Source organism: Eretmochelys imbricata, chromosome 4, assembly GCF_965152235.1.
Source record: "Eretmochelys imbricata isolate rEreImb1 chromosome 4, rEreImb1.hap1, whole genome shotgun sequence".
In the NCBI taxonomy this organism is placed as follows: Eukaryota; Metazoa; Chordata; order Testudines; family Cheloniidae; genus Eretmochelys; species Eretmochelys imbricata.
In genome coordinates, this window is record NC_135575.1 from 93,869,722 (window position 1) to 93,882,407 (window position 12,686).

Here is a 12,686-nt window from a genome sequence, read left to right on the forward strand (position 1 = left end):
GGCAATTAAGATGTATTGGTCGAGAGATAAAACCAAACTCACTTGCCCCGCCTCTTTCCCAAGGCCCCCTGCCCCTCTCTCTCACTCCATCCCCCTCTCTCTGTCACTTGCTCATTTTCACTGGGCTGGGGCAGGGGATTGGAGTCGGGAGGGGGTGAGGGCGTCTGTGGTGGGGTCGGGGTCTGGGAGGGGTCGCCAGGCTGGGACCAAGGGTTTCAGAGTGGGAGGGGGCATGGGCTCTGGGCTGGGGCCAGAAATGAGGGCTTTAGGGTGCAGGATGGGGATCTGGGCTGGGGAAGGGGGTTGGAGTGTGTGTGGGGGGGTGAGGGCTCCGGCTGGGGGTGCAGGCTGTGGGGTTGGGAATGAGGGGTTTGGGGTGCAGGAGGGAGCTCCAGGCTGGGGCTGAGGGGTTCAGAGTGTGGGAGGGGGTTCTGAACTGGGGCGGGGGTTGGAGTGCAGGAGGGGATTCAGGGTGTGGGCTCTCAGAGGGAGTTTGGGTGTGGAAGGGGGCTCAGGCTGGGCCAGGGGGGCAGGACGGGGTGGTGGGTTGGGGTGAGGGAGAGGGGATGGGCTCTGGGCAGTGCTCACCTCGGATGGCTCCCCGCAAGCGACAACAAGTTGCTCAGCTCCTACGCCACAGTTCCCGGCCAATGGGAGCTGCTGAGCCGGCGCTTGGGGCAGGGGCAGCACATGGAGCCCCCTTGGCCGTCCCTCCATCAAGGAGATGAGAGACATGTCACCACTTCCGGGGAGCTGCATGGAGCCAGGTAGGGAGCCTGCCAGTCCCACACCAACCGGACTTTTAACGGCTTGATCTGCAGTGCTGACTGGAGCCGTTCCGGTTGAAAGCTGGACGCCTGGCAAGCCTGGACGCCTGGCAAGCTGGACACTATAGCAAACCATAAATTTTTTCAGAGAAATATTGGAATATCTCGTTACCTAGGGAGGTGGTAGAATCTCCTTCCTTAGAAGTTTTTAAGGTCAGGCTTGACAAAGCCCTGGTTGGGATGATTTAATTGGGGATTGGTCCTGCTTTGAGCAGGGGGTTGGACTAGATGACCTCCTGAGGTCCCTTCCAACCCTGATATTCTATGATTCTATGATCTCCTCATTGTGGCAATATTGTACGTGTGGCAGACATTTTAAAAATGTAATGTCCTAATATAGGAAGCAGTAAAAGCACACTAAACACATTGGTCGAAATCCTGAGGTTATGTAAAGACTAGTGTAAGTTACACACTAATAAGTGTGTCTGTAAGTGGGCACAACACCACTGGAACAAAAGGGTGAAGTTGAACTGGGGTTGGAGCACGGAAAGCTAGCATTAGGAGATCAGAAGCTGTAATATGAAATAGACTCCTTCTGTTTCATCTTACTCTGCCATGATGGGTGGTTTTCAAGCTAGAAGCCCACCCTTCCATCCCCTTCTGCATTTAAGTTATATCAATTTACTGGTGTGTAAGTTACATCACCCCAGGATTTGACTCAGTATGTCTAGTGCACTTTTACCTGCTCCTGAGTAAACTTCAGTCTCAGCTGCAAACTAAACAGAACTAAAATGAAACTGACAGAATCCTTGAGGGAGGCAGCAGCTTAGGTTGAATTTCTCTGTGGTGCAGGTTTCAGAGTAACAGCCGTGTTAGTCTGTATTCGCAAAAAGAAAAGGAGGACTTGTGGCACCTTAAAGACTAACCAATTTATTTGAGCATAAGCTTTCGTGAGCTACAGCTCACTTCATTGGATGCATACTGTGGAAAGTGTAGAAGATCTTATTATATACACACACAAAGCATGAAAAAATACCTCCTCCCACCCCACTCTCCTGCTGGTAATAGCTTATCCAAAGTGACCACTCTCCTTACATTGTGTATGATAATCAAGGTGGGCCATTTCCAGCACAAATCCAGGGTTTAACAAGAACCTCTGGGGGGGGGGGGTAGGAAAAAACAAGGGGAAATAGGCTACCTTGCATAATGACTAAGCCACTCCCAGTCTCTATTCAAGCCTAAGTTAATTGTATCCAATTTGCAAATGAATTCCAATTCAGCAGTTTCTCGCTGGAGTCTGGATTTGAAGTTTTTTTGTTGTAAAATAGCAGGGGCCTTTGCTGGTGCAGAGAGGTAGAATTTACACCTCCCTACTCCAAACATGGCCCTAACTTTGCAGGTGTTATGAATGATTGTTTCATACCATCACCCAAGGCCACTTGAACATTTTTTAGAAAATGTTTTGTTTCAGGCATATCTGTTGAAAGTCTTTATAGTGTCATTAAAATAATTACTTCTGGAAAACTGAGACTAATATATAGCCTTTGTGTTGACTTAACATTTTAACATGTGGGCACAGCACCTAGAAACCAGTCCTGCTCAAAAATGAGAGGTCTGGTTCGAAATAATTGGTGTCAGCCTAGTATTAGACATGTTAGAGGTGACCATGTATAGAAGGGAGATTGCATGCTAGTTCCTGGCATCGAAGATTGGGTTCAGATGGACAATGGCCCATGCTTGTCTTGTGTGACTTTAATACTTCATCTTAACTCACCAAACAGGGGGTGACACTCCTATTTGGTTGGCAGGACAATAAAAATTATAGGGAGGCTTCTGAGACTGAACTTTTAACTTTTGAGCTGCACATCCCATTCAAGTAATAATTAGCAGGGGTGTGAAACCAGCTGCAGAGATGTGGGCAGGGATGCTATGACTCAGTCTACTGCATTAATCTACATTAAATCAATGACTGGGAAGGTACCAAGTTGTTCCCTCCTCCGCTCTCGCCTTCCCGCCCAAGTTATTCTGAGGCATTTCTTAGTAAAGATTGCAAATATGAACAATTATTTCAATGGAAACACAAATAATTATAGCTACACAAAAGAATTTAATCACATTTGTGTTGAGTATCGAAGAATGTTGAACTAGATTTAGAAGTTGAAACATTCAACTCTTATCAGCCTACTTTATTTTAGAGGATATTATTTCTGTAGTAGTAACAGCACTGAGCAGAGCACGGTATATACATTTGGAAACCCAAATTATGTTCCAAATGCCAGCAGTCCAAAGGTTAATTTGATTGTACACATACAGTCTACAAGTTCTTTATGAACATATGCTATCGGTACATGCTCATGCATTAATGAGTAGGGTCAGGCTGGCATTGGTTTTGTTATATTTCCAGGATATTCTTGGAGAAGTTTATATATGATCTTAAGCATAGATAATATAGAGATCTATTTTCAGGAAATGCCTGTCTAGCTATAAAGAAAATACTGTGAATACAAATTGTTGGCCACAGACTGGATTAAGTCTTTACTGGGGCATGAACGATTTGATTGCTACCCAAGAGGGTGTCAATGACTTGGGCTGGTGTTGCCCGATGAGAGCTCTGTGTGGCTGGAGAAGTCAGAGGCAGAAACCTCTGAAGCATTTGTAATTTGCAGTTAGAAGTAACATTGAAAAGGACGTTTAAGAAAAAAGTGAATGAGCCAGATTCTTGACTGCAGCTGAGTGGAGCTTAAGCCTCATCCTACCCATAGACACTCCTGACATGACTTCTCCTTCCCCATTCACCAGAGGAGGGGGGTGGTGGCGCTGCCTCGGCTGTTTTTGCTGGCAGATAGTTCCCCTGCAAATGGGGAGCCAAAAATCCAGCCCAACAGACTGAAAAGCCTACATCCTTCCCTGTGTTACCGGGAAGAGCTAACTCTACTAAAACTGGACACATTTGAAAATCTGATTTACCTTTCACTGCGCTTAGACACGTTGTCTTATTTAATATGAAGGTAGCACCCAGAGGCCCTGATTGGGACCAGGGGCCTAATGTGCTCTACAAACTGAAACCTAGATCCTGCAAGTCAGTGAACCTTAATGGAGCCCCATTGACTTTGCTGGGACTCCATGTAGGCATAAGGGTCTGCCCACATGGAACTTTCTGGAGGATTAGGGCTATCAAGGTAGATGCAGTTCTGTAAGTCCCCACAGCTCTTGAACCTCGGCCTGCAGAGCTGGCAGGCAGTAAACCTCCATGGTGCCACCCAGCAGCTGCAGTAGACAGCTCACGCAACACTACCCACAACCCACTACAGACAGACCACGGGAAGTCCTGCCTCAAGGGGGCTGACTGGCAGTAGCTTCATGGCTCCTGCCCTATATAAACCCAACGTGTATTCCAGGAAGTTTTCAGGCAACGGTGTGGATGTGTTGTAGCTACCAGGATCATAGGTAGCGACTCTGGGTGCCCCAGCCCTGGGGAAAGGAGGAAGCCAGCACCTGTGACCAGGACCAACTCTGCTCTTGAACTCCTGGCTTTGATCTCGGCTTTATTTTGACCTCATCTGTTGAGCCAGACCCTGAAACCTGACTCTGACTCTGATCCTTGGATTCCACCCCGAGCTGGAACTTGACTACAAACTCTTCTCTATTCTCAGCCTCAGGATTGACCCTGCTCTGACCTTTGATCCTAACTGCCCATGTCAGGATCCTGACAGGTTCCTGCCCCAAAGTTTTTACAGAATTGGGCCTCAGTCTACAGTTGGATCTGTATAGGAGTTTGTCCATGCAAATCCAATAGCAGGATTGGAGCCCAAGAAGCAAAACTAGACTTGTTTGTTTATATTCAGTTTCACTCTTTGACTACCCATATTGCTGTAGTGTTTGCGGTACGAATGTTCCAGGTGAACACTTACATACAAACATCTGTTTGTAGTAATTTTATGTGATATGCTAAGATTAGATTTTGTAATATACATTATTACAAGACCTACATTTTGGCCTAAGCGGCTACTTGGCTATATCTGTATAATATTACGTGAATATAATTTGTCAGTTTTTGAGGGGAGGATTCATCATTATTTTAAAATAGACCCTCCTGGGTCCTGAAGTTTGTCTAGATTATTTAGCAAAATCATGTTTTAGAAATGTTTTTGACTAACTGCTGCAAAACATATCCTTAATGAGAGAATACACTGGGTAGATGATATCTCCCTGTGGCTAGCTTCTTGTGTTCATTTGGGGACCATTGTCCACTTTCATGTTTGGATATTGAACAGGTTACGGCAGTGCTAGGTGTAGGTCCTAAATTTAGGATCTCATAGCCACTGGACAGGGACTCAGGAGACCTGGGTTCAATTCCTGGTTCTGCCAACTGGCCTGCTAGGAGACCTTGAACAAGTGATTTCCCCATGCCATGACTCAGTTTTCCCATCTGTAAAATGGGGATAATGACACTGACCCTTCTTTGAGATCTATGGATGAAAAGTGCTATGTAGGAGTGTAATGAGTTAGTGGTGGCCCCTCCCCCTCTGGGTCAGAGGGAGGCCACTCTGCCTTACTATATAACGGGGCGTTGCTCGCGGGGAATCAGCTGAGTCACTCTCGGCCTATAGCTCTGGTCTGCAGTCTGGGTAGAGCGATCGGCAATCAGGGTCTCTAGCCAGCAATCAGGGCAGTGAAGGGTCAGTGGCTTGGACCTGTACTCAGGAGCAAACAGCAAATAAACAGTTCGTAAGCCAAGCTCTTAGGGCAGGGTTGTACAGAGTTTGAGTCTCAGGCCTGCCCTCAAAGCTGTGCGGCAAACAAATACTTCAGAGCCCAGGACCTTAGTCAGGGCAGGCAACAAGTCCTCTGGGCTTAGACCAGGGTAGAGCACCCAAACAGAGTCTAGGGGGGCTCAGGCAGGAGTACAGCCTAGTGTCCTCACTCAGCAGACTGTAGGCGGATGCAGGCCCTCTGGCCTATGGAAGGGGAGTACTGCCACCCCACGGGTGGGGTGGCAGGGAGGACGCAGGCCTGCCCAACTCCACTGTGTCCTAGCCCAGGGCCCTAGCAGTGGTGGAGGGGTCTGCCACTGGGTCAGTGGGGATCCTCTCACAACATGCTGACCTGGTCACAGGACAGCTCTCAACCAGATGGTGTCTAATTCCCCTGGGGTACTTCCTCTCTCCCCCTCAGCGTGTACCTGGGTCTGTACAGGGTCTTCCGCATCATCCAGGTAGAAGGCCAGCGGCAGTCCCAGCAGCTCCTCCTCAGCTTGGTCAGTGTGTGGCTCCAGCAGCGTCAGCCAGTCCTCAGCACCGCAGGGATCCATGGCAGTCTCCCAGTTCAGGAGTGGGTAGGAGGCATCTGGCTCCTTCAGCAGCTGCAGCCCAAATGAGCATGCAGACCTGCGTTCTGTACTTCCTGTTCCTCCCACTGACTTCCGGTGGGTGGGGTGAGCATGGCCTGGCTCCAGCCACCAGGGTTTTGCAAGTGGCCCCTCCCCCTCTGGGTCAGTGGGACGCCACTTCTCACTACAAGGAGCTAGAGATTATTTTAACATTCAGGATTTTTCCCTAGAAATGTCTTCTTTTACAGCATTTTATCTTAGGTGCCTAACATTAAAGTGTGTGTGAGAGAGAGCAAGACTGACTCTTACAAAGCTGAAAATAGTGGAAAATGCTGATTAAAAACCTCCAAAGCAGACATTTGGAAAAATATTCTGTATAATCTCCATTTCTTTATCAGTTCTGAACAGAGGGGCCTGTGTGCACAGCACAGAGTGGATTTAAATCTGACAGTAGTGTTCAAATAGGTTTGAAAATCATGGAAGGAAGGAAGCAGAGCCACCCCTCCCTCTGTGTCTGAGCCAATGGAAGTCATTTAACGCGAGCAGGGTGAAACTGGAGCTGTATGAGAGCACTGGGGTGGCGGAGCACTTTCAGTCTGGAAGGTGGAGTGCAGCTCTCTGCAGATCTCTCTGCAGAACATCTTTTGGCTGTCTGAAGCTTGTCCGGCAGTTCCACTATCTCAGTGGGTGTCTGGTGCTATCTATCATGCTGCTCCTGAGGCTGAGACAGCAGTTTCTCCTGTCCTTTAGTAGCCTAGGTACATTTACTGGCACTGCATTTCCCAGTTCACCACGCCATCATCCCCAAATGCAGATCTTGCAAGGCTGTGCTGTCTCCATATGTACTGTTGCTCCATGCCATCTATTTTGCCCTGTCTCACATGGGAATTTTAGACCATGCCATGCAGCTTCCAGCAACTTGAGATGTGCAGATGTCTGAGAGGATGGGACCACCTCTTCATGTCCATATTTGTAAGGTTGCTGCTCCGTCCCATCAATGCTTATTTAAAGGGAAGTATAAGATATGGCCCAAGGAAAATATCACTGCCACTGATCACATCTTCTGCTTAGAACCGCTTGCTCATCTCTGTCAGTAATTAAATCACTGATCTAGTGGGAAGGAGATTTTCAATCTCACTTCCCCCATCAACAAGTTCAAGCCTCGATGAAAAAGACTGAGAAGGTTTCAGTAAAAATCAAATACATAAGATTTAAAGAAAGATCTGAAAATTCTTCCCAGCATTCAAACTTAAAACTCCATTTCTTTTTTGTCTGTTCTAATAATTTTCTATACCTTTTCAAAATATATGTCTCTGATATGTTCAGTCGTTAACAAGCTATTTTTAAAACAACCAACCTATTCCATTAATATTTGGTCCTGTACTGGTCATAATGGTAAATCTGTGACATCACATTTATTTCCATGACAACCAGCTGTGATGTTGCAAACAAAGGATTATAGTCTTGCTGTGGGATCAAGCAGAAGGAGAACTTGGCTTACAAGGGAAGAAAGCATCTATTCAGACACTCACATGATATATTTGCAAAGGGAATATAGAAAAGGTATAGCCAAATACATTTCTCTACCTAAATGTTCTCATTTTTCAAGTTTGCTCTAATGTAAAAGTACCTCTTTGACGGGAGGTCCACAACAGCAACAGTTAAGCTTTTTAGTCTTGTATAAGGAATTGTCTCAAACATCTAAACTTGAACTGGCCAAATGTCTGCATATCAACAAAGGCAGCTGTCCTTCATGTTAGATAAGCCCACACTTCTTTTGGTGAGCCCTTAGCAGAAGTCAGCAAGAATGCAAAAACTGACAATAAACTCATAGAACGTATCAGCACATCTTTTATTTATTAACACATAGTGCCGCCTTGTGGACAAAATGTCTTACTGCTAAATGAAATCTGCGTAGTATAATTGTTGTTTCCCCTTTCTTTCTCTTCTCAGACAAAATGGCTAAAAGACCAAGCAGTGGCAAGCACACAGAGATGCACCAAGAGGTCTCTCACACATTACAACTTCATATTAATAAAATTACTGTTTTGAAGTATTTTTAATGTACATTTTAACGCTCAGCATAGCATCTGATTTTTCAGAGGTGCTGAGCATCCCATTTCCTGTTTTCTTCTGGAAGAAAGACTGTATCTTATTCCTCAGAAGTAGTTGTAGAAATAGCTCTTCCGGCACTCTCTCCTTTTTTTTTTTTTTTTCCCTTTTTCCCAATAGAATTTGTTTGACATCTAAAATTAGTCAAAACATATATAAATGCAAACGGATGCCAGACACCTCTCATTTTTAGGCTTACGAATGTGGCGCTGGGTAGATCAATGCGTAATGTTGTTTGAGGGAGACTTTTTGCTCTTCTGTTTAAAAGTTGTACAGAGTAGGGTATGTGCCTCCTGAGACTTTCAAAATCAGTTTTATTTTACAAATTAATGTCCCAGTCCTGCAACGTGTTGTTCACAGCTGGGCCGCAGACTGATTGTCCACCCATACAGAGTCAATCACAGGTTCAAGTCCCTTCCCCCCACCTAAAAATAAATAAAATTGCAAAACGAGTTAACTCCAAAGACGGTATACAATGCAGTAGTGAACACTGGGTATTCTAGCAATGCCCAGCAATGGTACTAGACTGAGTACTAATGACCAACTGATAATGAGGAAGCTTGGCTGTCAACACAGGTATGTGTCATTGTGAATACTGACATAAGGAGCCTGTGGAACACTTTATGTTAAAGTGGGGGAAGGAATGATTACATTCTTACCATTTTATTATTGTTTTCAGCTGATATGCATATTTTGGTAAATTTTCTTAGTGACTATAACAGCAGGATATGTCCTCTTCTAAGGATTTTGAATGTTTTCAAAACTAAACTGCAAATGTGTTTATTGCTGTGATGAGGTTTCCATTTGAAACTGGTTCCTGAATTTGCAGCTTCTTTCAGACTGCTAGTATCAGTCCAAGTGTGGTGGAGTTCAGTCTAGTGAAGGCCTCTTCCTGTCATAAATAAGATTACTTTCATTTAACTTATGGAGTGTGTTATTCCTCAGAGTAATGAATTTCCTCTGTGCCTTTGAGCATATAAACATGGTTTTCATTAGGCTTCTCTAAAAAAAAAAAAAAAAAAAAAAAAAAAAAAAAAGTCTGAGTAAAATTAATAAGATGACAATTAACTCCATAAATGCAGATGTGTTTTTAACTGTATAACTGAAATAGACTCATGATCTAGGCTGGGAAAGGACTGCTTCATCTCTGAAAACTAAAATCTAAACAAAAATAATTATATAGGAGAAATTGGATTCTGCTTCATGAGAGTTAGAAAAATAGGTGGAAAATCTGAAAATCTTTTTAAAAATTAGTTTCTTAGAAAAAAGAATAAAAGGAACTTCAGATTAAATGTAGACCAGACAAATAGCCCCAGGCTTTCTACTTAATATGTAACACATGTGATAATACTAGATTCTAACCGTATATTTACACTTAGAATTGCAACTAACAGTTTCAATATTGCTTCTTTCTTCACCGGATATTTCTCTGCAATTTTATAATGAAGAATAGTGACAATTGCTAATATTTCACTAATAGACATATCCCTTGATAGTTAGACTCTGCAATTCATAAAGACTTCATGTACAGTTTGTATTTGTGGCTTGAAATCTTTGTCAAGTGGTGAATCACTACAGCATCATTGTGGTTTTCTCATAGCTAACAGCATTTCAATTTTTTTTAAATCGCCATGCATGAATACTAAGTGAGACGGTTTTGTAACATTGACCTTTAGGCTGCTACAATTTTTCCACTTTTCCAGTCAGATGAAAGTGGCAGAAGTCCATAAAGCCAATGTTAAAATACACAATTTATGCTCTTTTTATGTACATATATATTTTGTTAAAGACAACTGAGTTCACTTTCACAAAGTGCAAATGTATGTAGCTAGATAGCTATTCAAAAAACAAAGTAGGTTGGAACGCTTATCAAAATTAAGATGCTAAAACTTTATAAGATACTGAGAGCTGAAAGCAATATTATTACGGTAAATTAGACTGTTCACACATTGCCATTCTTGAGTACGGACTTGTAGTCTAAACCATTCTAAACTTTTTTTAGTTCTAGACAATCAAACTTATGAAGACTATGTGCATAGTTTCCAAATTTGCTCTTCTTTAGGCAAATCTAATGCAAACAACCGAAAGGAATCACAAAAGAGTTGATGCTCTTAGTACTGACAGAAAAGAATAGCCTACAAAGATATTCTGCTTGCATGCAGAAATTGAAATGTCATCTTCATACCAAATTGATGCTTTCAAAATAAATCTTTCACTTTTCTGATTGCTCCCTTCATTAGTTAATCCCCAGGAATTCAGTTAGGAAAACTCTGCCAGATCTACCTGAGAGACAGTTTTAGTCTGAGGCTGACCTTATAAATATTGTTCCTTGTTACAATCTAAGTATTGCGTTGCCTTTGGTGTAAAAGTGCAGATGGTTTCTATTTAAAATTATAAGGCTAAAGTTGTTTAAGGAGCCGGTCTCAGTTATGGGTGAAAGTTGCTGGTTGAAACCTTGACAACAGAGGAAAAGAAACCTTAAATACGAGTTCCCATTTCCCTTAGCTTTTGGGCAGGAAATTGTTTTTGGCTTGTTTTGTTGCAAAGATAGAAAGGACTACACGTTAAAAATTCTCTATAGTTTAATATTTGCTCAGTAGTGTACTATTCCCCAATCAAACCCCTCTAGACTGTAAATCATATCCACTATGTCACTGTTTTGATTGGAAGCATGAGTTGCACCATTGCAGATCTCTAGGGAGGGCAAACTTTTGCAGCTGCAGAAAGCTGGAACTATTTTCTGGTATTATTAAAGGAATCTGAGGATTTTTTATGTAAAGATGTAGTGAAATTCATAAAGTGCACAGAGATTTAGTATGAAGGTTTTATTACAAGCAAGACCCATAACAATACTGCTCTGGTAATAGAAACTGAATTGTTCTAATTGTCAAAACAGCAAACATGTAAAATTATAGCCCCTCTCTCCTCCCCTTTCCTCTATCTTGGGAGAAATGAAATGCAAAAAGTCACAAACTATTTCAAAACGTTAAAAATTCAGTCAGACTTCTGGTGCTGTCGTAAAATGTGTTCCTGTTGAATTACTGCATGGATGTTTTGTCAAGACGTGATCTGGAAATCTTGACGTATAGTTTTGTTTTCCTGAAGGTATTTATGTCTATTGCTTTGATATCTGAAATGCAGTTATTAGACATGGAACCAAAAGGATAAAATATTGACTTCACTAGAACAGGAATGTGAAGACTTGAGTTCAGAGGTGCTGGAACAATTTGTATAGTGGAGGTGCTGAGGTAAATGGTAAACCCCGTATATAATGGAAACCACTTCAAGCCAGGGGGTGCAGCAGCAGCACCTCCAGCACCCCTAATTCCAGCGGCTATGCTTGATTTAACTTAATATATTTACCCATTAAACATTGTCTAGAGATAGATGACAGGTTTCCAAAAGTATGGTCTTTTAAGGATGTTCTAACCTCATTCTTGTGATTAGATATAACGGATTGTTCAGAGAAATTCATCCATGACACATGTAACTCTGCTGTCTGAATAGACAGATCTCTTGGTGGACTTATTACAGTATGTATTCTCATCTGTTTTAATAACGTTTTAGGGCTTGGTTAATTAAAGTAGGACTGTAATCACGGTGGGATATTTCTGACACCAAACCTGGGTATATGGTGTACCCAGTTTAAAACAGGGGAGAGTGGAGTGGTAGTATGCATATTGGCATATGGCTTATACAAGCACATAGAATAATTATGTATCGTAATGAAATATGGACAAGTTAAAAATCATTCCTCTTTGGGTGCCAGAGGGTCTGATCATGTTTGAACATTTAAAACTAGCCTTTATATTTAGTGAAACAGCATCAGCTTTTACTGCTTCACCTAACAATCGTATACCTAATGCGCATGGTGTCATATCAACAGCTCGATCCCCCAGCACCATTTCTTTTTCTTAAAGTGTAACTACTTACTCCTCTGTATGACTTCAACCTCAAAACCTACCTACATGTATCTTTTCTCTTTCCTTCTACTGTTACAAACTGTCTAAGAAAGTGTATCAGACTGGGTAATGTCATAGAATCATAGAAATGTAGGACTGGAAGGGATCTAAAGAAGCCATCGAGTCCAGCCCACTGCATTGAGGCAGGACCAAGTAAATCTAGCCCATCCCTGACAGGTGTTTGTCCAACCTGCTCTTAAAAACCTCTAGTGATGGGATTCCACAAACTCCCTTGGAAGCCTATTCCAGATCTTAACTACCCTTATGGTTAGAAAATTTTTCCTAATATCTAACCTGAATTGTGCTTGATGCAAGCCAATTATTTCTTTTCCTACCTTCAGTGAACATGGAGAACAACTGATCACCATCCTCTTTCTAACAGTCCTTAACATATTTGAAGACTGTTATCAGATCCCACATTAGTCTTCTTTTCTCAAGATTAAACATGCCCAGTTTTTTAAACCTTTTCTCATAGGTCAGGTTTTCTAAACCTTTGATCATTTTGTGTTGTTCTCC

General features: G+C 42.8%; 2 protein-coding genes across 5 annotated transcripts in view; one reads left to right on the forward strand and one right to left on the reverse strand.

Moving 5' to 3' along the window:
• Window positions 1-6,162, reverse strand: part of LOC144264177 (uncharacterized) — a 51,701-nt gene extending 45,539 nt beyond the window's left edge. For 2 of the 3 annotated variants that reach the window (XR_013345970.1, XM_077815648.1), the window contains exon 1: window positions 5,950-6,162. Coding sequence is in view for 1 of the 3 variants with exons in the window: in XM_077815648.1 (XP_077671774.1) it covers window positions 5,950-6,078 (129 nt within the window). In the remaining 2 variants the exon portion in view is untranslated. Of the gene's footprint in view, window positions 1-5,323; window positions 5,462-5,949 lie in introns of all 3 variants that reach the window. The other variant, XR_013345969.1, reaches the window with a different exon arrangement.
• The window catches only part of SCFD2 (sec1 family domain containing 2), a 309,403-nt gene that overhangs the window by 209,936 nt on the left and 86,781 nt on the right, over window positions 1-12,686 (forward strand). The gene's annotated exons all lie outside the window — the stretch shown is intronic.